General features: G+C 41.7%; 1 protein-coding gene across 7 annotated transcripts in view; it reads right to left on the minus strand.

Moving 5' to 3' along the window:
• Positions 1–26,565, minus strand: part of CUX2 (cut like homeobox 2) — a 373,197-nt gene that overhangs the window by 69,602 nt on the left and 277,030 nt on the right. For 5 of the 7 annotated variants that reach the window (XM_074297402.1, XM_074297401.1, XM_074297412.1 and 2 more), the window contains one exon: positions 21,850–21,928. The exons of 1 other annotated variant lie outside the window; for it this stretch is intronic. In XM_074297402.1, coding sequence (XP_074153503.1) covers positions 21,850–21,928 — 79 coding nt within the window. Of the gene's footprint in view, positions 1–16,948; positions 18,718–21,849; positions 21,929–26,565 lie in introns of those variants that run through there. One more of the 7 variants, XM_074297420.1, reaches the window with a different exon arrangement.

Raw genomic sequence — 26,565 nt, forward strand, 5'->3', positions numbered from 1 at the left:
TCATAAAATACGGGTTGGGTCTGACAAAGCCAATAGCCTGCCCTGACGAAATTACAGGCTTGGTGGACGAGGGGAAGTGGATGCTTCATCTGCCTTGACTCTGCACATCCTGGCAAGGGAAATCCATAGGTGAATAACAATAACATGTTAATATAACAATAATAAGAATAATGAAATGACCTTCGTAGAGCAAAAATAACTTACATTTTCCTAGCATGTGAAAGATTGCAAAGTGCTTTATACCCATTAAGCTCTGATCTTCACAAGTGCGCTGGGTGATCTGGGACTACATAACAAGTCACTAAATCTCCAATTTATCCTGTCTCTATCTTGACTTGCTTGCATGTTGTCTTGCTTCTTGAACTTCTAGAAAGCAGGGGCTATTTTTTTAACCTTCCTGGGTATCTCCAGTGCTTAGCAAAATACCTGGTGCATAGTAGGTGCTTACACAAATGTGTATTGATTTCTTGATTGACTAAATGTCTCTGCATCTATTTCTTCATCTGTACAATGAGAAGGCTGGATGTGGTCTCTTACAGATAAATCTTAAATGATCCTGGGGCCTTTCTGAAAGGCTTCTGGTTTATAAACTTTTTTTTTTGTCCCCAACGACCCTGTTAGGTAGTTAGGGCTCCATTTAACAGATGAAGAAGTGGAGGCCCATAACAGGAAGAAGTCTTATGGGTTGAAAAGGGCAGAGCCAAGTAGGTCCTGATGGGGAGGGGGAAGGCTCCCTAGGGATGAGATATGTTCCATAGTGGAGTGTAGGGCTGGTGAGTTCCCTCCAGTATTGGAGCAGACCCTGGATAGTGCTGCTAGAGATGTGGTTGGAGGCTAGAGACAGGAGTGGGCTGTGCTAGGTGACTTCAGAGGTTCTGTGCTTCTGCCTTTGGTAAAAGAGACCAAAAGGCTTTTTAAAAGGATTTGGGATCCAGAAGCTTCCTGTGGACCTGCCTGATCATTCATGTGGAAGAAATAAAGTTCAAGGCAAGTTGTAGGGCTTCAGGTTCAGGAAGTAACTTGTGGATCAATCACAAGGAAGGATTCAGGGATGGCGTAAAGAACTGGGCCATAATGACAGACTGGGAAAGTCTGACTATATAGTGGTAGAGACAGGACTGGGAAGGCCTTAGAACTGGGGATGTCAGAACTGGGAAGGGGCTTAGAATAGGGGATGTCAGAGCTGGGAGGGGGCTTTGAACAGGGAATGTTACAGCAGGGAAGGGCCTTAAAATAGAGAATGTCAGAGCTGGGAGGGACTGGAGCAAGTACCCTGAGCTGCCAAGGCAATCGGGCATGGTGATTGTTAGGGTCTTTTAAATGGGTCAGCCCAGTGCAAACAGGAGGTTGAGCTTGAGTGTCCCAGAAGTAATTTCTGTGACCAGAGACCACCTCATGGGCGGGACCCTGGTAATATTGTGAGATAGCTTCGTAATGGGAGCCGTCTCCCTCTCTGATTAACGGTGCATGAGACCTCACAGACCCTTCTTAAGTCTGGTGCAGCAAGAGGTCAGTCTCTTTGTCCTAGGGAAGCCGCATGTATGGATAGCTAAGAGGGAAGAAGCTTGATAGTGAACACGTGGGTCTATCAAAGATCCGGTGTTCACTTGGGAGCTAACAGGTCAGGGCAATATGTGAGCAAGTATAATAAAAGACTTTTAAGTTTGCACATGGCCATTCTTGAGTGCACTATTGGTTATTAAACTACGGTTTATGAAATCATAGCCAGAGACCTCTGAAGACCTTAGAAGAGGTAAACTGGGTTATTGGTTGACATTGCAAAAGGTCAGTGGCCAGAGGATTCTCTGAAGCCCTAGGAATTAGGAGAGACTGGCAACATAAAGAGCTGCAGAGTAACTCTAGGGCATTCACAAATGAAGTGATTGTCCAGGGTTAAGTATTCTGCTCTTTACATGTGGCGCCCAACGTGGGGCTCGAACCCATGATCCTGAGATTAAGACTCATGCTCTACCAACTAAGCTAGCCTGGCTTAAGAAGGGTCTGCAAGGTCACACGCACAGCCAATCAGAGAGGGAGATGGCTCCCATTATGAAGCTATTTCAATATGACCCGGGTCCTGCCCATGAGGTGGTCTCTGGCCCCAGAATTACTTCTAGATTGCTCAAGTTCAACCTCCTGTTTGCACTGGGCTGACCAATTTAAAAGACCCTAACAGTGACTGGGGCAGGGATTTTACATGTATTTGATTTAGGCAGAGTCTCAGAGAGGGTGCTGAAGGCATGGTACATGTATGGAGCCTACCACTGATGAGGATCAATAGAGAAGAATCAGAGTGTGGCTCTGTGATTTAATTATCAAGAGGGAACTCCCAGGTAAGGAAGCTCCCTTTGTTGTACCACAGTTTCCTTTGATTGTTCTACCTCACTTTCCCTGAATTGCTCTGCCTTAGTCCCCCTGGTTGCAAGCCCTTTCCCCACCGACTATTAGGACTGATATAACTTAGGGCTGGCTACCCTAAGGTTATAAACTGTAAATTTTTAATCTCAGATAAGGGGAAGATCTTCTATTTTAGACACAATGGCTTCAGGACTTCCCAACTTATCAGAATTGTCCAGGGCTCACTCTGCCTCCCCGCCTTCTGTCTTTGTTCTCCTTTATCACTAAAGTCCTATAAAGAATCTCTATCTTGCCTCAGTTTCTCTGACATTACACCTTCACTGAAGCAGATCAACACCTTTTTTTCTACATGGAGTATTAGAGAGTACTTGGGATACTGAGATGAGCCTCTGCTTATCACTTCAGACAAGCCTACTATATGTCTCTCAGGAGTGAAGGATTCTAACAATAAACATTTAGTAAGTGCTTACTATATGCCTCTCAGAGTGAAAGAATACAAAAAACATTTAATAAGTGCCTACTGTATGCCTCTACAGGAATACAGGAATACAATAAGTGCCTATAATATGCTTCTCAGGAGTTAAAGAATCTAGCAATAAACCTTTACTAAATGCTTACTGTATACCTCTTAGAAGTGAAGGAATTTAACAATAAACATTTAGTAAGTACCTACTATATACCTCTCAGAGTGAAAGAATATATATAGAAGGTGCTTAATAAATGTTTATTGATGAAGAAACTGAATTTGTATCTACTTAGACATGTCCTTGTTTTTTCTCCCTTTAGGATGTAAGATCCTTGCTTAGATACTTCTTAGGTATGTGACCTTGATAAGTCACTTAATCCTGTTTGCCTCAGTTTTCTTATCTGTAAAATGAGCTGGAGAAGGAAATGGCAAACCAATCTCTGCCAAGAAAATCCCAAATGGGGTCATGAAGAGTATGATATGACTGAAAACCATCTTATATTATTGTCTATAAAAGATCCCAAACAGAAAAGGCCAAGTGAGCCCAAATCTTTGAGGTCTTCTTGTGGCTCATTTTTCCAAGTCTTATAATGTGGAAAGATGGAATCAGCCATTCTCAGCACGTAGGAGGGTTTGCCTACAAAGCACTTATTTTGCCAGTGAAAACTCAAAAATTGGTTGTTTTCTCAGGTAGATGAGACAATAAGAGCAGGTTTGTTGTGAGAATCAAACAAGAGATTATTTGTAAAGTGCTTAGTGCGTAGTAAGCGCTCTATAAATGCCTCTTCCTTTCTCTTTCTACTTATCTCCTCTACAAAGTCCTGTTTGTAGGGAGCTATTTGCATGTTAACCCTCCTTCCATTATACTGTGAGCTCCATGACTTAAGGGAAGGGACGTTTTTGGAAAGGGGGGGAGGCTTTCCTTGTATATTCAAATGCTTACCCAAGTGCTTACAACAGTATTTGGTAAATAATAGGTGCTAAATAAATGCACTGAGTGATCTTCAGTTAGTTATTTCACATTCCAGCTGTTCTTGTACACAGTATTTCATCTGTTTCTGTCCTTTATCCCGGAGTATCTGGGAGAGGTGGTTCAGTGAGGAAAGTAGAAATCCTGAACCTGGTGGGGAGATGTCGGTGAATTTATTTTACATATTATAATGACTGGACTTCAATCAAATTGGTTTCCTTTGTATTTTTCTGTGTATTTTGTTGTCTGTTTTAAAAGCCATGATTCTGAACAGGGGTCCAGAGGTTATATTTCCCAGATTTTCAAAGGGATTCAAAACACCCAAAAGATTAAGAAGTCCTAGGGATAGAGGCTTGGCCTTCAAGCTGCAAGACATGACTTTGAATCTCACTGCAGACCCTAGAGGCAAGACAAGGCACTGCACCACTCTCAGCCTCATTTGCCCCATCCTAGGACCTCCCTCCTAAGATTGGGCAGCAGGATGGTTCAGTGGATAGAGTAATGAAATCAGTACTACCTGAATTCAAAGTCGGCCTTAGGTGCTTGCCAGCTGTGTGACCCTGAGCAAGTCATTTCATCCTGCCTCAGTTGCCTCATCTGAAAAATGGGGCTAATAATAGGATCAATAATAGGATTGAACAGTTTGGTGGTTTAGTGAATAGATCAATGGGTCTGAAGTCGGGAAGATCCGAGTTCAAAGTTGGTCTTAGACACTTACTGTGTAACTCCAAGCAAGTCATTTTACTCTCTTTGCCAAGAAAACCCCAAATGGGGTCAAAAAGAAGTAACTCAACCCTGTTTACTTCAGTTTCCTCATCTGTATGAGCTGGAGAAGGAAATGGCCAACTACTCCAGAATCTCTGTCAAGAAAACCCCAAATGGGATCAAGAAGAAGTCACTTAACCCTCGTTGACTCAGTTTCCTTATCTGTATAATGATCTGGAGAAGGAAATCTCTGCCAAGAAAACCCCAAATGGGTCATGGAGAGTCAGCCATGATTGAAAAATGACTGAACAGGGGCAGCTAGGTGGCGCAATGGATAGATCACCAGCCTTGAATTCAGGAGGTCTCTGAGTTCAAATCTGGTTTCAGACACTTAACACTTCCTAGCTATGTGACCCTGGGCAAGTCACTTAGACCCAGCCTCAGGAAAAAAAAAAAAAAAAAAAAAGAAAAGAAAAATGACTGAACCTTCCAGGACTGGGGCAAAGATTCAGCACCTTGGATGCCTTAAAGAGCTCCAGAAATGCCAGCTATTATTGCACCTGGCATGGCTCCCTCCCCGGCACCCTCAGCCCTCCTCTGGGCTTAGCCTCCTCCAGGAGCCCTTTCCTCCTTTCTGCCCCACTATTTATGCTCTCTCCCAAGAATTACTTTGTACTTATTTGTGTGGATACATTATATCCCACTGGTTGACTGTAAGCTCTCTGGGGGCTGGGGCTGTATCATTTGTCTTTGTAACTAGGACATATTTAAAAATGGATTTGTGATTTCAGACCTGCAGGGAAATCTCAGTGTGAGAGGTCTGCTAAACCAAAGAGGTTGGCACATGGTTTGTGACTTGGATAAAGTCTTAGAAAGTTGTTTGGGGCGCGCTGAGAGGTCCAAGGTCTTACAGCCTATAAGTATCAGAGGCAGAATTTAAACTGAAGCTATCTAGCTTCAGCCCAGTGAATAGAGTACTCAACTGGGAGTCAGGAAGGTCTGAGCCTTGGATATTTATTATATGATTCTGGGTAAATCATTTGAATTCTACCTCAGTTTCCTCATCTACAAAATGAGTTAGAAAAGGAAATGGCAAACCACTTCAAAATATTGCCAAGAAAACCCTCTGCCAAATTATAATAAGAGCAACCTACCTGTCTTATAAGGATCAAATGAGATCATATTTGTAAAGTATCTTATATTCTAGCTATTCTTATTCTCATTTCAAGACTGGCTTTCTATACCCTATACCATTCTTTTTCTTTTTCTTCTTATTTATTTTCTAATAGTATTTTATTTTTCCAAATACTTATATAGTTTTCAACACATATTTTTGTAAAACTTTGCATTCTAAATTTTTCTTCCTCCCTTCCTTACCTCCCCTTTCCCAAAACCTCAAGCAATCTGATATAGGTTAAATATGTACAATTCTTTTAAATGTATTTTCAATTTTTGTCATGTTGTACAAGAAAAATCAGATCCAAAAGAGAAAAAAAAAAACCAGCCCGTTCAAATAATAAGTTCCCAGCATACCGCAGTCACTTAATAATTGCAGATTCAATCAAATCCAATTGAAGAGATTCTGACGTCACCCTTGGGAGAATCTTACTGCCTGTCCACATCGGCTCAACGGTGATGGATTTAACTCAGTAGCCCGACATCTTACTTAATATTAATAGCGAGGGGTTTTTTATGTGAGTCAAACTCACTTGTACCCTGCTTTACATTCTAACCCATTCCAATGGGCCTCCATGGAGAGGCAGTTTCCATTCAGGAAGGCAGCCCCATTCCTAGAGAATTCTCATTATTTCCGAACACACAAAGAGTTAGGCTGCGAGCTGTTTTAAGTCTCTGCTCTAAAATGTACACAGTGATGATTATAATTTACTTCCCAGGATAGCTTCCGTTATTTATTCTCTCTCCCCCTCCCCCCGGCATATTGCTGAGTTCCTAGATTTTTCAGCGAGCTTGCAAACTAATTTCTTCCCTCAATCCTCTCTGGGGTTAAGTCCACAGAGCCCTTTGCTACCCGTTCTGAATTTCTTTTCCAGGAGTTTCTTTCAAGGGAGGGGGGCATGAAAGAATTATTTAGAGGAACAGATGAGAGGATCTGTCATATTATGCAGGTTTAAAATGTATGGAATAGGCGTGCTGGTGAATCAAAGGTGTTCCCAACTATTTGGTCCAGGAGTGTTATTTAAGGCATCAGCTAAATGTCAGTTGCTGTTCCTACGAACGTAAATTGAAAGTGAGAGAGGAAAAACAATAACAGCAACCAAAGGTAGGTTTTATAATATCCGGAGTCAGTTCTTTAGCAAAAATAGAAGTAATAATAGCCCTAGGGAGGCTGTGACTTTCTTCCTTCTTTCTTTTATCCAATAGTACCTAGCTCAGGGCCAGTGGCTCAATAAATACAGCTTGATCCAGAATCCTCAATAGCTCCCTATTGCTTATAGGACCATATAGAGACTTTAAAATCCTGTGTGAGTTGACTCTTGCCTACCTTTCTGATAGGGATTATTGTTTATCATTCCCAGCCCAGACTGGCTAGCTTGATGGTTTTTTTCTTTTTTTTTTCAAATATTCTCTTTCCTTCTGCTATCTTTGCATAAAATTTCTGGGATTCCTGGAAAATGTTCTGCTTCTTAAAATCGTGAGCTTTCTTTAAAGTTCAGTTATCTATCATCCGCTGTGGGGAAGCTCTTCCTTTCCTCATTGTTTTTTTCCTCCTCAAATGATCAAATATGTTCTGAGTTCAAATCCAGCCTCAGACACTTACTAGCCATGAGATCCTGGATAAGACACTTGAAGTTCTTTCTGCTTCAGTTTCCTCATCTGGAAAATGGGAGTAATAATTCTTATCTTACATGCCTTATAGCAGGGCTTCTTAAACTTTTTCCACTTGTGATTCCTTTTTGCCTGAGAAAGTTTTACATGACCCTGGGTCATATATACAGATATATAAACTAGCATTTAAACTAGTATATGAACTAGTATATAAACCACAAATCAAACATTTATTGATGATAAATTATGAAGACCAAGTTAGCACCCTGGATGCCCCAGAATCAGCCGGAGTCAGGATAAGCAAAAGTCCATGGTCTTTATGGGGAGAAGTGAATTGGATGGACACAGGATCTCCTCCTTCCTTTTCCTCTTCTATTACCAGTAATTCTGGCTTATCTTACTCCACCCCCTAATCCCTCCCACAATTATCTATATACATCAAAAGAGCCAGCACAGAATTGTGGGAAGGACCATTTTCCAAGCATGTGCTTGATTGTCCGATCTCAGTGCATCAACTCAGAATTCCAGCCTTTCCATATTCAATTATGAGACCCCAGAAGGGGTTGTGAACCACAGTTCAAGAAGCTAGGTCTTATAAGGCCAGAGGAACACAATGGAAGAATTGATAACAGCTGATATTTCTATGGCATTGTAAGGTTTGCCAAAGGCTTTACCTATGTAATCTCATCTGAGCCTTAGAAGACACTCACGAGGTGTGTGATCTTGGGCAGGTCATTGTGCTGTTCAGTTTCTCTATCTATAAAACGAGGGGGGTTCGACTCAATGGCTGCTAAGGTTTCTTCCAGCTATAAATCTGTATTCTTGTGCTCCTAGCTGGGTGACTCTGGGAAGCCACTTCAATCCTTCAGAGTCCCAGTTTCTCCATCTGTAATGTGAGTGGATTGGCTCCGGTCTATGATTCTATGAACCCTCTGAGATAAGAACTGTAGAAATTATTCTGGTTATTTTACAGAGTTCATTATGTATCTCAGGTCACATAGCCAGTAGTAGGAATAATATATATAACATATATTATAATATATAATATATTATATATATGTAGTAGTCAGCATTTATTATGCTGCTTTAAGGTTTACAAAATGCTTTGCAAATATTTTCTCATTTGATCATCACGACATCCCTGGGAGGTAGGTGCTGTTATCCACATTTTACAGATAAAGAAACTGAGGCAGTCAGATTTTTAAGTGGCTTGTTCAGGATTACAAAGTTAGTGTGTGAGGCTGCCTGGGATTCCAGGGCCAGTGCTCTATCCACCATCTGTATAAAAAAATTGTACATGTTTAACATTTATTGGATTACTTGCCATCTAGGGGAGAGGGAAGGGAGAAGGGGGGGAATTTGGAACACAAAGTTTTGCAAGGATTGGTGTTGAAAAATTATCCATGAAAATGTTTTGAAAATAAAAAGCTTTAATAAAAAAAGAAAAATTATCCTTGCATATGTTTTGAAAATAAAAGGTTCTGGTTTTGGTTCTGAAGTCAGGAATTTTCTGAGTTCAAATCCCACTTCAGATGCTTAGTGGCTGAATGACTCTGATCAAGTCACTTAACTGTTTGCCTCAGTTTCCTCATCTGTAAAATAAGCTGGAGAAGGAAATAGCAAATCACTCCAGCATCTTTGCCAAGAAAACTCTAAAATGTCATGAATTGAATATGACTGAATAAAAAAAATTCTACAAACTTTACCATGACATTGAAATTTTAGTTATTATTAATATTAGGTTGCCTTTGTGAGTAGTTGAGTGATCAGGGCTTTGAGGCCAGAGGAGTGGCTCTCATTCCTCCATAGGATCTTAGATTTGGAGCTGGAACAGACCTTTGAGGCTCTTGATTGTTGAAATGACAAGACTACAGCTGGAGAGGGTCTGAGGTGAGATTTGAATCCAGTCTAATTCTTAACACTATCCACTACAGCATACTGTCACTCACTCATTCAACATACAATAAAGCAGTTATTAAGCACCTATTATATGCCAGGTATTGAGCTAGGATCTGGAATTCCAGTATAAGACCAAAATAATTACTGTTTTCAAAGAGTTTATCCTATTTTGTTGTTAGTTGTTCATTTGTGTCTGACCCTTTGGGACCTCATTTGGGGTTTTCTTGACAGAGATACCAGAGTGGTTTGACATTTCTGTCTCCAGCTCATTTTATAATTGAGGAAACTGAGGCACAGAGGATAAAAGTGACTTTTGGGAGTTTCTTGGCAGAGACTCTGGAGTAGTTTGCAATTTCCTTCTCCAGCTCATTTTACAGATGAAAAAACTGAAGCAAACAGTTAAAATAACTTGGGTAAAGTGACTTGCCCAGGATTACACAGCTAGTAAGTATCTGGGGCCAGATTTGTACTCAGAAGTTGAGTGTTCCTGACTCTAGACCAGTGCTCCATGCACTATGGTGCCCTTAGATGCCTTATCCACTGCGCTATCTACTTGCCCATAGTACGGCGTGGATAAGGCTAATTTATGATGTTCTAAGTCAATATGTATCCTATAGGGATATATTTCAATTTTCTTTCTGTATTGCTTCTGGAAATTTTTTAATATAGTAAATTATAGTAAAATAGTAAAAAATAGTAAAAAATTACCATTTTACATTGGTAGAAGGAGTTTTACATAGAAATAAAATCACAGGTCTGGTCTCTATCTCTTACATAAGGCCTAGTACATTATCATTATTGTTATTAATATTCATTGTTATTTTGACTCAGATTTTTACCTGTAAAAGGGACTTCCTCTACAGATGAAAACTGGGAAGACACCTGTATTTAAAATGTTTAAAGTTGCTTTGGGGGCTAAGAATTTAAGTGCTTTGCTGTGGGTCACAAAACCAGCAGGTGTTAGAATTTGGACCTGAATTCAGGTTTTCCTGATTCCAATATTTCTATCCAGTTCTTCATAATTCCTTTTGCTTTGCAATCAATAGGGGCTTAATAAATATTTGTCAAATTGAATGGAATTGTACACCACAGATTTAGAGCTGGAAAGGATTTCAGAGATGGAATCCTATCTTCCAATAGGAAGGTCTCTGAAAGAAGAATGACCCTTGTGAAAATCACTGATACAAAAAAGCAAAATCAGGATTCGAACTCAGCTCTTTCCATGATAGCAAATTGTCTCTCCCTGCTGGGCTCTGATATAGATAACAAGAAAAACCTGTGGCTTGGCTGAACTGAGATGAGGAAGATGAATGTTCTTGTCTGATCCCATGAGGCAACCCTGGCTCCTCATGTCATAAGGAAACACTTCCTGACATCAGTGCTAGCCAACAGTAGGCTGAGCAGTCTGGGGAGGTAGTGCCAAAGAGAGAATAAAGTCTTTCCTGGTCTCAGCTAACAGAGCTTCCCTTAGCTCCTTCCCCTTCTCCCATCAACCAACCAAATCACCTTATCTTTATTTTGTATATAGCTCTATTTATATATATGGTAGCTAGATGACACCATATTGGATAGAATGCCAAGTTAGAAGACAAAAGACTAATCTTTGTGATTTCAAATTGACTTAAGACACCTCTTAGCTGTGTGATTCTGGGCAAGTCACTTCACCCTGTATGCCTCAGTTTCCTCATCTGTCAAATGAGCTGAAGAAGGAAGCCATCAACTACTCCAGTATCTCTTCCAAGGAAGCTCAAATGAAATCACAGAGTCCAACCCAATGGAAAGACAATGACATATTTCCATGTCATCTCCCAAAATAGAATATAAACTTCTTGAGGATAAGGACTGTTCTGTTTTTGTTTTTGTGTACCTAATGACTGGCAGAGTGCTTGGCACACAGCAGGCACTTAATAAATACTGACTGATTGATAGTATCTAGTACAGTGCTTCAGGGAACTCCTGTAGAAGGGGATTCTCTGTTACTGCATGTTATTGCTGCTGTCTTTGTGATTCTCAAAATTCTGCACAGTGCCTGGGACATAGAAGGTGCTTAATAAATGCTAATTTATTAGCATTTATGGGATTTACTAGAGTCTACAGAACCAGTTTGTGCCAGAGGACTGGCCTTTTCACTGTGCTTCCTCTCTTTACACAGTAGGAACTTCATAAATGCTTTTGGTTGATTGGTCAATCGAGATTCTTTCCATCTCTATACCTGTGATCTTATGGTCCTATGATTGATTGGTAGTGGGCTCTCTGTAATAGAAGGGCACTGGGTAGAAATTGGGATATTTCAGAGGGACATCTGTGGTCTGTAAGGACTCGGTGGCCCGATCTGCTCAGAGATCCTGGGCTTTTGTTATCTGGGCTTCTGAAACATGAGTATATGGTGACTCGCTGTTGCTCAGCTTCCCTCCTCTTAGTTTCAAGCAGCCACAGTGCTCTCAGGGAAAGTCCCAGCTCAGAACAGGGCACGGGCAGACACGACCTGGGAGTCCAGAACTGAGCAGCTTCATGTCAATATATGGATTAGGGCAGCTGCCAGATCACCACCCTCCCTCCTCCCCCTCTGAAGAACCACCAGGAAAAAAGGAAGAACAAAACTCAGATTTGGAAGCGTTTGAATGTAACAGTCCCTTTGATGTACTGAGTGCGGAGGGCCGACAGGGATGTTGGAGATGCCTGGAGAGGCTCCTGACAGTTAGGAGGAAATGGCAAAACCAAACAAAAAAGGGATGGAAAATGGAACAGTCTTTGTGTGATAGCCCCTAACCTGTTCTTTATGCAGAAAAACCACTTAATCAAATGACTAATTCATTTTGATTACAGTAGATCTGAACCTCCTGAGGAAGCCGGCAAAGGATTTATAATATTTTAATATAAGACAAGCCTTTCCAAAGGTATTGTCTCGGGAGCTCGATTTAAGGCAACTATTCTAACTTCAGCCACTAGCTGATGCTATTGGACATATAGACAGAGAAATATATATATATTTTAGCATCTGCAGAGAATCGAGGAAGAGAGAGGGCCTCTTAACACTCCTACTAGGTCCATCTGAGGGGAAGCGGCAGGCGGGGGTTTGTTGGGCTTTTTTTAGGGAAATGGGAGGAAAAGAAACGACGTCCGAGAAGCTGTTTAAAAACACATATATGCAGAGCTATGCGTGAACCCCTCCAAAATATCACGGAGACAGAAGCCTCCCACCATCTGGGCCAGACTGAGTGCGTCTGTGTGGGTTTGAGCACTGGGTATTGACAGCCACTTGTCAGTCTAACTTTGAGCCCAGTGCCTTAACTTCTAATGCTGGAGGGGTTTACTGAGTCCTGTCTTCTTTCTTTCTTTCTCCTTTCTTTCCTTTTATTTGCTCTCAAATCTCTGCCTCTTCTCTTTTTCTTTTTTACTTCTGCTTTTTTCATTTTTTCATTCCTCTATTTTCTTTCTCCTTCCTTTTATTTTTTCTTTTTCTTTGCTTCTCTCTCCTTTCTTCCTTTCTCTTTCTTTTTCTCTCCTTTCTTTTTTCTCATTCCTTTCTTTTCCCTCTTCTTCTTTTCCCCTTCATTCCTTCATTTGACCATTTCTTCCCCTTTTCATTTCTATTTTTCTTTCTTTTCTTTTTCCTTCATTTCCTTCCTTTTTCTTTCTTCTTCCTTCCTCCCATTTCCCTTTCTCTCTATTTTTCTTTCTTTTCTCTTTTCTTCTCTCCTTCCTTTCTTCATCTTGCTCTTTTCTTTCTTTCTCTCTCCTCTCTTTCTTATCTCTTGTTCCTTTCTTCTTCTCTTGTTCTTTTTTCTTTCTTTTCTATTTTTCTTTTCTCTCTCTCATTCCTCCATGTATATTGGTGTTTTAGAAACACTCCTTATTCCAATCCCTTATCTCTCTTTTCATTTCTATCCATTTTTTGGCAGTTACCTTCCTAAAGTGCAGCTTTCACCAAGTCTTTCTCTAAAGGCTCCCTATTACCTCCAAGATCAAATAAAAAATGCCATTTGGCATTTAAACCTCTTCACCAGATAGCCCTTTCCTATGTTTTTGGTCTTAGATTTTACTGCCTCCATGTTACATACTCCATGTTACAGCCATACTGGATGACTTACTTGCTCTTCTTCATACATAGCACTCCATTATCTCCTATCGCCCATGCCTTTGCATGGGCTGTATCCCTACCAGATATATCCATACATTCTTCCCCTCACCATTTCCAACTCTAAAAATACCCAACTTCCTTTACGACTGCTCAAGATCTACTCTTCCAGCACCCCCAGCTACCATTACCTTTCCCTCTAAGGTTTCCTTCCACCTACAAAGTTTGGGAAATGTTTGCTATCTTCCTGATTAGAACATAAGCTCCTTGAGGGCAGGGAGTATTTTTTGCTTTTTCTTTATATCATCAGTACCTGGGATATTTTAAGGATCTAATAAATGCTTATTGATTGGTTAATTAGGTTCCACTTTCCTTAGGAAAAATTAGAGAAACTAACTTTGGGTAAATAGTTGACCACCAGTTAATGAGTTACATCCCCTAGGTAACACATTTGCATTTCTGAGGATTTTTGATGATCTAATCCAAGAAATTCTGAGTGTTCACTCAAGGTCATTGAAGAAGTCATTTTGTTTCAAGGTGGGATAATGGTGAAGAGAGGGCTTCAGAAATAGCTCTACGGACTTGTGGCTAGAGACTGTGGACTTTTGGGTGAAAGGAAGTAGGAGTGTTTGCTTTAGTATGCAACACTCACTCCCTGTCTCTCTCTGGCTCTCAGTCTCTGTCTCCTCTCCCTCCTTCCCTTTTCCCCCCTTCCCCCTATTTCTCTGTCTCCTCTGTTTTCCCCTCTTCTCTTTCCTTTCCCTCCTCCCCACCTCCACTGTCACTTCCTCTTCCTCTCCCCTCTCTCTATTTATCTGTCTCTTCCTCTCCCTCTCTCCTCTTGATCTCCCTTCTTTCCTTCCTTCCCTCTCCCCATTTTTCTGTATCCCTCTCTCTATCTTCCTCTCCCCATCTCTCTTTATCCTTCTTTCTCCCTTGCTCCTTTCTTTCTCCTTTCCCTCCCCTCACCCATTCTGTATCTGTGATTTAGCTGTGCACTCTCCATACGCCTGCAGTCTGCTGAGAGATGAATCTTCAGTGATGATCTGCTTTTCCCTTTCTCTCTGTTTAGGGCTAGGGGGACCCGAACTTCTGAATGTCTCCATCTCTGAGGCTGCACATGGGCCTAAGATACAGAATGGACTCAACTTGAAGTCTAGAAGACCTGTATTTTAACCTTTCCAACTGGTGACCTTAGGCTTAATTGCTGAATTGCCCTCAGCCTCAGTTTCCTTATTTGTAAAATGAAGAACTTTGGCTCAATAACCTCTAGGTCCTATTTGAATAGATGACACCATGATGCTAGGTGCTGGTAGGAAGGGCACTGACTATCCCAAGTTATGCCTCAGTTGTCCCAAATGTCTTCTTGAGCTCTCTAACCCATCTTCTTCTTACACTTGTTTTTGCTCCCATCTTAGTTTTTTTCCATTCCCTGATCAATAACTCTGGATGGGAAACACAGATTTAGCACGCTCTTTTTGATGGGGAGATGATAATAATAATAATAGTAATAGAATATAAATATAATAATAATAGCTTAAATATGGATATAGATATAAACACTTAAACATTTGTAAAATACCTTAAAAATATTATTTTATAAATTTGATCCTGGACACTGGTGCTATTATTATCTCCATTTTATAGATGAGAAAACAGGTCCAGGGAAGGGAAATGGTTTGTCTAAGATCCCATGGGTAGTAAGTATCTAAGGCAGCATTTGAACTCAGGTCCTCTGTCCCCTAAATCAATAATCTCTCTACTGTACTTCATTGCCTCTTCTAAATGCAGTTTCCATTTTGAACAAATTTTTTCCACCTCCAACAACTAGCTAGAGCTAGTGTAATAACTTACATTTACACCATGACAACACAGTTTTTTTCCCCCTTTTCAGTGTTTTTTCTTTGTCCATATGGACACTGCCTCTGGCAGCTCCTTCCTACTCTATAGGGGCAGTACTGTTATAGATCCAACCTTCTCTCTTATTCAGTCACTGTAATAATAACAACAATCATTGTTGACATCTCCATAGCGATTGGCGGCTTACAAAGGAATTTTCTCAGAACCTCTCTGTAAGCTTTCTACTCCGGTTATTCCCATTTCACAACAGAGGCACAGAATAGTTAAATGGCCCAAACATCCAGTGTCAGAACCTGGATTTGAACCCGACTGAAGTTCCAAACTTCAATTCCAGTGCTAATTAGATACAGGTGTTCCCAAAGACCAATAATGCAAATTCTCATTCTCTCCCAACCCTAGAGTTTTCATGGGGATTAACTGTATAATATACTGCTGGCTTACATATACGATACAGAAGAACAGTTTGACAATTCTTAAATTAGCAAACTACTTATTTCTGCTCCTTTTGCAAAGGATAATAACGTTGCAGCTTAAAAGTACAAGTATTTTGAGTTGCTGAATCTTACCAGTTTCAAAAACTATTGATGGGGCCTGGGTCCCCGTTGTGAAATTCAAACATAATCTCATTTGCCAATGGGTGCCCTAATGGTTCAAAAGAATGGTTCAAAAATAGTACATCTTAAATAGAATAGAACGAATGATTAGCCTTGTCAATGAGAGAATAAAAGGACCCTAATGAATGAATTTGCTAATTGTTCTTCTCCACTTTGGACAGCAGTCTTCAGCTGTGAAAAATAGACAGACCCACGCACACCATAATAGATATTTCTGTCTTGTAGCTCTATCTACACATTACACGTAAGATACCACACATACATGCATGCATGCACACCTGTGTAGGCAAAACACACAGAGAGGGTTAATGATCTAGATGCCATATTGGTCTGGTGATCCCAACGCTTGATCCTGAACACTTTCTTTTAGTCCAGTTCAAGAAATAACGATTAAATGCCTACTATGTGTCAAAGTATCATTCACTACAAAGATGAAAGAAGGCAGCAAGAGCTAAACCTAGAATTTAGGTCGAAACCCAGTGCTTGGATAAATGATCATTCTCTCAACAATAAGTTTAGAGGGCTCACTGCAAAAACCTAAAATTTCCAGTTTTGGGAAAGAAAGGAAGAGAAAGAAAAAAAAGAGGGAGGGGAAAAAGAAGAGAAAGAATAAGGGAGAAAAGAAGAAAAATAATGAAAGAGGAAGGTGAAAGAAAGAGGAATAGGAAAGGATAGAGAGAAGAGGAAGAATGAGGGAGAGAAAAAGGAAGATGAAAGAAAGGAAAAGAGAAAGAGAATAGAAAAAGGAAAGAGAAGAAGTAAAAAAAGAAAGTGAGGAAGATGAGAGAGAAATGGCAAAAGAGGGAGAGAAAAAGAAAGAATGAGAAAGAAGATGAAAGAAAAGGAAGGAATAAAAAAGAGGGAGAAAGGAAGAAAAAGAGGAAAATAAAAGAAAGACAGATGAATTGAAAAAGGAGGAGAGAAAAAGGAAGATGAAAGAATGTGGGAGAGAAAGACAACAAGGAAGAGAAAAAAGGTAAAATTGAAAGGGAAAGAAAAATGAGAAAGGAGAAAGACAGGAAGAAAGAAAAAGACAGAAAAGAAGACAAAGACAGAAAGGAAGGAAAGAAAGAAAAGAGGGAAAGGGAAGAAATGAATACAAACCCAGAGTAGGAAGGAAGGAAGGAGGGAAGAAAGAATGGGAGGGAGGTGAAAGATGTGAAAGAGAGAAAAAGAGGGGGAAAAGAGAGGAAGAGAAAAATCCAACTCACCATGTCAGTCCTCTCCTTGTCTCATCTCTAATGCCAGGCCATTGCTGGACTGGCTGCCCTGATTTTAACTAATCACTCAGTTAACAAGTTAGCTCCCTTTAAGCTCAGGCGGGTACCCAGTGATTCGGCAAACACAATAAAGAAATCAGCCCGTCACCGATACAGAAGTCAGAATGAGGTTTAAATCAAATCATCCTCGACAACAATGACATTAATTATGCTTTTAACACGTTTTTACTGCTCTGTTTTTTTTACTTCACGCCACATCTGTGTGAACAATATCAAAAAGATTTACGATTTTCTTTCGTAATTACAGACATACAGCCAGCTCACTTATCAAAATACTTGCTGAGCAATCAGACCATATAGCATTCTCGGCAAAAGATTTGTGTTGACAGCAGCCATTCAAAACAAAAATGTTGAATCAGGGCTTCCAAAAAAAAAAGCCTTCGACAAATAATTTGCCTGTCAAGAAACAGAAAAACAGGGGAGTGAGCGTTTGGGCATTCTGGCGAATTCTAACGGAATATTATTTCCAAGGGAGGGAGCTGGGGCTGAGATTCTCAGAACACTGGCAACTGAGCTGACATTTGATTCTTGTATCTCCAGATAAAATTTAATGAGAACAAAAATATGTCTTCCTAATTCCCCTAAGAAATCATTAAAACATTTTGTTATTCTTAAATGTCTCGAAAATGAATTAGAGGCCCTGAAGGAGCCTTTTGTAGGGTACATCTCCATCAGTTACAGGCTGCTCATTCTCAGACTTGTTGACAGCTGGGGCCGACTTCCCCCATCTCGTATTGAGGAGAGCTGGGAAATGAGGCAATCAAAACCCATATCAGGCTAGGAATGACCTTCCTTTTTAGTTGGGGGAGTGGTGGCAGGAATATGGGATTTTTCTCTTAATCAAGGGAATTATTGGGCCCCTTGAGTCAGTCTTGGTTTCCAACATTGAATACCATGAAAAAAGAGTCCTCGGATTGTTTAGGATATATAGCTGGAAGGGACTTCAGAGATCATCTCCAAGGTCACACAACTAATAAGCATCAGAATCAGAATCTGAACCCAGTTTTTATGATTCCAGAGTGTTGCCCCTGAGGAACCAGGATTCTGTATTCTATTAGGAGTAGCAGTAGGAAGGACAGATAAATATAATCCATGATCCTTTGGAGGCAGCTCAGTGGCTCAAAAGATAAGAGTGCTGGGTCTGGAAGATCCAAATTCAAAGCCAGTCTCAGGCTTAGCCTACAATCAATTGAGGGCCTTAATTTACCAGAGAAGGAAATGGCAAACCACTCCAATCGCTTTTCTATGAAACGTCCCATGAACGGACATTACTGACATGCGTGAAGAGCTGGACGTTAACTGAATGATGATAGAAATAATCCTTTAAGGAAGAGGGAGAAAGCATTAAAAAATAAACTAGGGAGATGAGAAAGGGCTTTCTGTAAAAAAATGCTAGGGATTTTAAAGTAGAGATGGGGTTTAGCCTGTGCAAAGACAAGGAAATTGGAGGCAGAGAGGCTGGACTCTGGTTAACAGATCTTCTGTGAGGAAGAATCCCAGTAATCTCAGAGGTAGCCCATTCTATCGTGGGACAAATCAAATGATCAGAAGTTCTTTCTGAGCTCTAAGCATAAATTAGCCTCTTTTAAATTTCCACCTATTACTACCCAGCTGGACCCAGCCGAATGAGCCACTTGGATTTCCCACCACAGCCTGTGGATTATTGGAAATTGATGATCAGATGACCCTGAGCCTCTCATTTTCCATCAATTAGTTCTCATGTGAGCCCCTTTTCCAGCCTCACTCTGAGGGGGCCAGCCTGTCTCTGTCTCTACTACCTTTGCTCAGAAAGTACCAAAAAAAATGGTGTTAATTTAGGGACCATTGGGATGTGAAAGTTACATGCACTCTAAATGGAAAGTGGCCAAAATGAATTAGAATGCATGGACAGGTCCCTGAGGAGGGAGGGACTTGTGGGCAGGTTAAGTCCACTGCACACTGAAGCTCACGAGTGGGAAGACTCCTGGCTGTTGCCAAGAAAAGGATCAGGTGCCCTGTGAGAGGGCAGAAAGTCTGACTCAGGGATAGACCACTGTCTTCTAAGAGATGACGTTTCTTTGGATGGGCCCAGAATTTCATTTGTAAAAGAAACTCTCAATGAGGAAACTCTTCCCATGAATGCAAATGAGCACCTATTCTGCAGTTTACTTTGTCTGAGGCCCCATGACGCTAAGCCACTTGCCCAGGGTCACACAGTCAGTATTGTTAGGGGGGATACCTGGGCCAGGTCATCCTGCTGCTCGCCTTGGCTCTCTGCCCACCCAGATTTATTTCTAATTGTGTCTCCTGCTTTCAACTCAGTCAGGTTATGCAGTCTCTTTGTAATATTAGCTTAAGAAAAGTCTTGGGAGAAAGCAAACTGTTGGGGAGGGGGTGAGGCTTTATTGGATGCATCTTAAAATCAAATAGAAATGAATCTGGAGATCTCAGTGGGAAGTCTGGGTCTGTTTCAATTATTAACCAAGTGTCCTTGCAAGCCGTTTCTTCTCTCTGGGCCCCAGTCTCTTGGAAATGAAGATGCTGAATGAGACTAAGATTTCTAAGGGCCCTCCCAATTCTGGCATTCCATGTTCTAAGGACCCTCTAGCTCTAACATTCTTATGTTCTAAGCTCCCTCCAGCCTTAATATTCTATGTTCTAAGTCCCCTCCTAGCTGAAATTTCCAATTCTAGGATCCCTTCGATGTGACATTTTATGTTCTAAGGGCTCTTCCAATTCTGACTTTCCATGTTCAAAATTCCCTCTCAGCCCTGACATTCCATGTTCTAAGCTCCCTCCCAGCCCCAACATTCCATGCTCTAAGGCCCCACCTAGCTGATGTTCCCTATTCTAAGACCCCTTTTATGTTTGACATTCCATGCTCTAAGGTCCCTCCTAACTGTGACTAAGTTCTAAGACCCTACTTATGCCTGACAATCCATACTCTAAGGCCCTTCCAGTTCTGATATTCTTTGCTCTAAAGTCACTCCCAGCTCTAAAATTCTATTTTAGCTTATTGATAATTAATCAATGCTTTGGATTATCTATGTCCCAGTTCCCTTTCATTAGCAACACTTGGATTAGGGTAACATTCTTGTTCCCCTGAGAATCCATCCTTCCAGCAGGATTCTGTGGTTTTGGGACATCCAAAGTCAGCACTTTTGCCCATTAGTTCTAGAGAATGAGGGGGGGGGAGAGGTGGTACTGAATGTTGATAATAAAAACACCTCAAATTTATTGGGTTTTCAAAGCCTCCAAATACTTTCCTTGTAAGGATCATGAAGGGGTGAATAGTTCAGTTTAGTAATTTACCTACTCCCTCTGATCCATTTTACAGAGAAGCAAACTGAGGTTCTTTAAGAGACAAAACTATTTTCCATGGGTCCCTTGGCTAGCAAGTAGCAGAGACAAAATCTAAACTCAACCTTGAGGCTCTAAATCCCAAGCCCTTCACACTGCAATGTGCTGCTTTTGCAATGGCACTGGAGGCAGAGACAGTCAGGGGAAGGGCTATTGGAGTAGTAGGAAAGGGCAGATCAATGGAGTCTATACCCAAGTCCATTATCTTATTCACCGGCAGAGAGGGCCTTTTTATATATCTTAGTACTATGGGGCACTGGGCCGTGGCAGGAAAATAGCCTTTCTTTAAAGGGAGCTTCTCACTTGGTCAGAGGGCCAGGGAAGGGCTAGACCAGGAGCTTCTGGAGAAATACGGGAAAGCTGGTCAGTTACCCAGCCAACATCTGTTGAACCAGAGGGACAAACAAATGCAGGAGCCTGAGGAAGATGGAAAGTGCCACCCCCAGCAACGTTCCCCAGGAAAGGGAGGTATCCAGAAACTTCACCTCCAGGAGATAGTGGTACCCAGAAACCTCACCTCCAGGAGAGAGGGGTACCCAGAAACCTCACCTGCAGGAGAGAGGGGTACCCAGAAACCTCACCTGCAGGAGAGAGGGGTACCCAGAAACCTCACCTACAGGAGAGAGGGGTACCCAGAAACCTCACCTGCAGGAGAGAGGGGTACCCAGAAACCTCACCTGCAGGAGAGAGGGGTACCCAGAAACCTCACCTCCAGGAGAGAGGGGTACCCAGAAACCTCACCTGCAGGAGAGAGGGGTACCCAGAAACCTCACCTCCAGGAGAGAGGGGTACCCAGAAACCTCACCTGCAGGAGAGAGGGGTACCCATAAACCTCACCTGCAGGAGAGAGGGGTACCCAGAAACCTCACCTCCAGGAGAGAGGGGTACCCAGAAACCTCACCTCCAGGAGAGAGGGGTACCCAGAAACCTCACCTGCAGGAGAGAGGGGTACCCAGAAACCTCACCTGCAGGAGAGAGGGGTACCCAGAAACCTCACCTCCAGGAGAGAGGGGTACCCAGAAACCTCACCTCCAGGAGAGAGGGGTACCCAGAAACCTCACCTCCAGGAGAGAGGGGTACCCAGAAACCTCACCTGCAGGAGAGAGGGGTACCCAGAAACCTCACCTCCAGGAGAGAGGGGTACCCAGAAACCTCACCTGCAGGAGAGAGGGGTACCCAGAAACCTCACCTCCAGGAGAGAGGGGTACCCAGAAACCTCACCTGCAGGAGAGAGGGGTACCCAGAAACCTCACCTGCAGGAAAGAGGGGTACCCAGAAACCTCACTGCCAGGAAAGAGGGGTACCCATAAAATTCACTGCTAGAAAAGAGGGGTACCCAGAAAACTCACCTCCAGGAAAGCAAGGCTCCACCAAGAATCCATCATAGAGTTCAGTCTGCTCAGGCTCCAGCTACTAGGTTACCTCTGTCTGCAAGTCTTACCAATTCCTCTGTACCATTAATTATTCACCTAAGTGGTCCCAGCATTTCTTACCTGGGGCTTCAATTAATTGCTTGTAGACACTCAGGAAGGCAGACTCGGCCTCCTGGCTCCTCTTACTAAGGGCAACCACCTTTGGGATCCGGAAGAAAAAAAAAAGACAGGAAAGAAAGAGAGAAAGAAAAAAGAGAGATCACTGATAACTATGGGGGTCAAATCTGGGGCGGAACTTTAGCTTTTTACATGTGAGTGTAACCCTGGGGGGGCAGGATGAGAGGGATTCTGCAACAAGCCCACTAACTGCATCAATTTTATATGAATATTTAATTATTTACTTATGATTAATTTAAAATTTTAACTTAATTATTAATAATTAATTAATAAAGGCTTTTATTAAGCATCTACTGTGTGCCAGACATCTTACTAGGCACTGGGTTTGCAAAGACAAACATGAGAACCGTTCTGTTTTAAGGAACTCATGGGGTGGCGGAGAGTGGGGGCGAGGATATACAGACAAATAGGCAAAAAGCAATTATTTTAAGAGGGAAAGGCGGCTCATGATGGGGGGATCAGGGAAGGCCCTCATGTAAGAGCAGGATGGAAGGATGCTCGGAAACCGAGATGAGGCGGGAGGACATCCTAAGTTAGCCGAGGGGCCTCTTTTAAGCTGTTCCAGATGCAGGATGCTCGAATGACACATCTGTTGTGTTTTTTCAGGGAATATGTGTGTGCACATGTGGGCCCCAATATGTGTGTTTTGGAGGAAAGGGTTAAGTTGGAGAAGACTTCAGTTTCCTGTTTCTAAAAATTAAAATGAGCCCAGAGTAGTTGTTCCAATTAAAAAAAAATTAAAAGGGCTCTTCGAACTCTGGCTATCACATGGCCTCTTGAACAAGGAGTGAGCCATCGATGGCATCGAATGAATGAGGAAATCAAAACCGTAGCATTCTGGGAGCTGACAGAGCCTTCATTCATTCAGAAACAGCTATCGAGTGCCTGTCACACACAGACCAAGGAGTCTTTCTGGCCTCCACCCTGCTTTTACCCTCCCAACACACACTTACACACACACACACACACACACACACACACACACACACACACACACACACACATAGACACCCTAAGACAGACAGACACACTCACACAGACAGACAACATACACTCACAGACACACTCAGACACACTCACAGACACACAGACAGACAGACACACATGGACACACACTCACAGACACATACTTACACATATACTCTCTCACACACACATAGACACCCTAAGACAGACAGACACACTCACACACAGACAGACACACTCAGACACACACACACATTCTCACACATACTCTCACAGAGACACACAGACAGACACACACTCACAGACACATACTTACACATATACTCTCTCACACACACACACTCACAGACAGACACAAATTCCAAATCCTGGAGAATGGCACCAGCTGGGGCTCTGCCCGTCTTAGCTACCTCAGCCACGCCAAACGGGCTTTGTGTGGCCCACACAATAGAAACAAGACGCTTTGGGTCTCAATGCCTCGTTGCCTAGTGATTGATTTGACCACGACTGTCAAATCCCACCCCCAAGGTGTTCCCCAGGACAGTCCACACTTGAGTATTTGGCTGCGATGTCTCAGGCACTGGTTCTTGGGTTGATGGGACCTTTGCAATGGTCTTATTATAGGAGATGTGGGTTATGATGGGGATTGTATGCCTGATAAGAGAATATATTTTCTTTCTGCTATAGAAAAACCTGATATTGATAGGATTTCCTAGCTTTTAGCCTTCTTTCCTTCCCTTCTACTCTTTCTCCCTCCCTTCCTTCTTCCCTCTTTCTCTCTCCTTTCTTTTTTTCTTTGTTTCCTCACTTCTTTTCCTTTCTTCCTTTGTTCCTCCCCTTTTTCTCTTTTCCTCTTTCTTTTCTCTTTTCATTCTTTTCTTTTGTTCCCTCCCTTCTTCCTTTTTTCCTCCCTTTCTTCCTTCTTCCTTATTTTTTCCTTTGTTCCTTCCTTCCTCTTTTTTCTTTTCTCCCTCTCTTCTTTTTTCTTTGTTCCCTCCCTCCTTCCTCTTTTCCTCCCTTTTACCTTCCTTTTCCTTTGTTCCTTTTTTCTTTCCTCCCTCCCTTCTTCCTTTTTTCCTTTGTTCCCTCCATTCCTCCTCTTTTACGCTTTCTTCCCTCCCTTCCTCCCCCCCTCTTTTTCTTTCCTTCCCTCCTCCCTTTTCTCCCTTCCCCAGACTGTAAAGAACTAAAATTGACTTTGAGTCCTGCTTTTCTGAGTCATTCGAGACAATAATATAACAACAGCTGACATTTCTCTCTCACTTAACAGTTTTACAAAGCTCTTTACATATACTCTCATCTAACACTCACAACTACCCCATAAAGTAGGTGCTGTTTATTACTCTCATCTTCTACATGTGCAAACTGGGCTTCTGAGTTTCAGTGACTTGCTCAGGGTCACACAACTGGTAGGACTCCCAAAGTTGGATTTGAACTCAGATTTCCTGCCGCCAAGTCAAGTTTGCTCTAGCCACTAAACCAGATCAACCCTACCAACAGTAGCTAATATTTTTTATAGCATTTTAAGGTTTCCAAAGCACTTTGCAAATAGCATCTCATTTGATTTACACAAAACCCTGTGAGATCAGTGCTGTTATTCCCATTTGACAGAAGAGAAAACTGAGGGTTGGGGTCATCCAAAAAAGATTTGAACCCAGAAGGATCTGCTGGACTCCCAGTCCAAGGTTCTACTCATGTTACTGGGTTAACTGCAAGCCTCTAAGTCCTGCATTCGGATAAGCTATAACTGCCCACGTTTTCTTACTCATTTGAAATCTTCCCATTCGTCTTTCCCTTCAGCGCCTTCAAGTCAGAGTTAAATATATCCCTATAAAACATTTCTGATAAGATCTTCTCCCTTTTAATCATTTACCACACGATCGTTGGGGTCTGCCTTCAGTCTAGGAACGACGGCTTCCTGAGGCTGCCTCTAATCGGCTCTTTACAAAGGCAGTATAATAAAATTGATAATAATAATGGTGTTGGTAATTCTTGTTTATGTCTTTTTATGATCACCAAGCACTCTGGGAATATTCCCTCATCTGAGATGTCTATAGTGCTGAGCTCGCTCAACTTCAGTCTGTGGGCTCCAAGTCTAAGCCACGTTTGAGCTTGAAGCCTTTCTGTAATGTAACCTAGCTGCTGATGGAAGTCCTCTCCTGATGGGGAACTCACCACCTCCTGATGAACACAACCCTCTCCACTTTGGGATAGTCACAGGGAACATAAATCCCATTTTACAGAGAAGAAAATGGAGGCAGACAGAAATTAAATGGCTTGCTCAGGATTACCCTACTAGAGAAGTGACCACATTTGAACTCAGGCCTTCTTCACTCCATTCTAGGCTCTCTATCTGTCTTACCACTAGTTGCCACATTATAGAATTGTTGTCTTGTGATATCTTTTCATAAAATCCAATTTTAAGATTCGGAAAGAATCTGAGAAATCATCTAGTCCAACTTAGATCTCCCCATGAAGCCCTTTTATAACACACTTGGCAAGTGGTCACAAAGAGTTGGCTTGAAGACCTCCAAGAAAAGGGAACCTTCTACTGCCCAGAGACATCTGGTCCACTTTGGGGCAATTATAATTGCTCCTGAGTATTTCCCTACAACCAGACAAAATTAATCTCTTTGCAATTTCTACATATAACTCCTAGTTCTTTCTTCTGTGGACAACAGAACAAATCTCTCCTCCATGACAACCCTTTAGTTATTTGAATATGCTCATGTGTATCTGCATCCTCTGCCTCTTTCCCAAGATTTTTTGCTCCTCTGAGTAAAATAACTCCACCTTCTTCCAGTGATGCTGTGGACTCAAGGTCTTTTGGTAGCCTGCTTTTCCATTCCCTGGATGCCTTTTTATTAACAAAGGATTTTAGAAACTGGCTTAAAGCTGGAAGAATCTAAGTGTCTGTCTAGTTCAATGCTTTCATTTTTTGGAAGAACATTGAAAATCAGGAAATTTAATCGCTAAGTCACAAAGAAAATCAGGATCAATGTTTTTCCAAAAATCTGGTATCCAGAACAAAACTCCAAAGAGGTGTGATCTAGAACGGAACTCCAGCTGTGGCTTCCACAGGGCAGAGTTCAAAAATACTAAAGGGAAGCTAACAGCTTGGTTAACATAACTTAATTAGCTCAAGTAACAAAAAATCCTCCAACTGTCACTTCGCCTTGGACTCAACACATTTCTTCTTCCACTTCTACTGCCTTTGTGCTCTTGAAATTCCCTTAGCACCTGTGCCCCTTTCTCCCTGGAACATCCCTTTGCCTTTTGTGGTACCTTTCTCCTATTACTGAATTCTTACTGGAACTTCATTTTGAGAAGGAGCCCATTTCCGTCACTCTGACTCTCCCATCAACCCTGCCCTGCCTTCTTCACCCTGTGTCTCATTTTGTGCTGCCCTTATTCTCAGTGGCTAGTATACAGTGGGTATTTAATAAATGTTTACTGATTTCTTTTAGTCCAAATAGTTTTTTTTGGTTAGGATTATAAAACCGAGTGTTATCTGACTGTAAGACAAACATACTAAAATATTGACATTCAAATGAATGTGGACTCCTTCAGAGTAGTCTGTTTCAGAGGCTATTCATTTATTTCAAAGATGAATATTATATGAATATAAAATGTTATATGAATAAAAAGATCCTTTCTTCAAAACCCTTCTGAAAGCTCCTCATTTGGAAGTGG

The sequence above is a fragment of the Sminthopsis crassicaudata genome, chromosome 1 (genome assembly GCF_048593235.1).
Source record: "Sminthopsis crassicaudata isolate SCR6 chromosome 1, ASM4859323v1, whole genome shotgun sequence".
Taxonomy (NCBI): domain Eukaryota; kingdom Metazoa; phylum Chordata; class Mammalia; order Dasyuromorphia; family Dasyuridae; genus Sminthopsis; species Sminthopsis crassicaudata.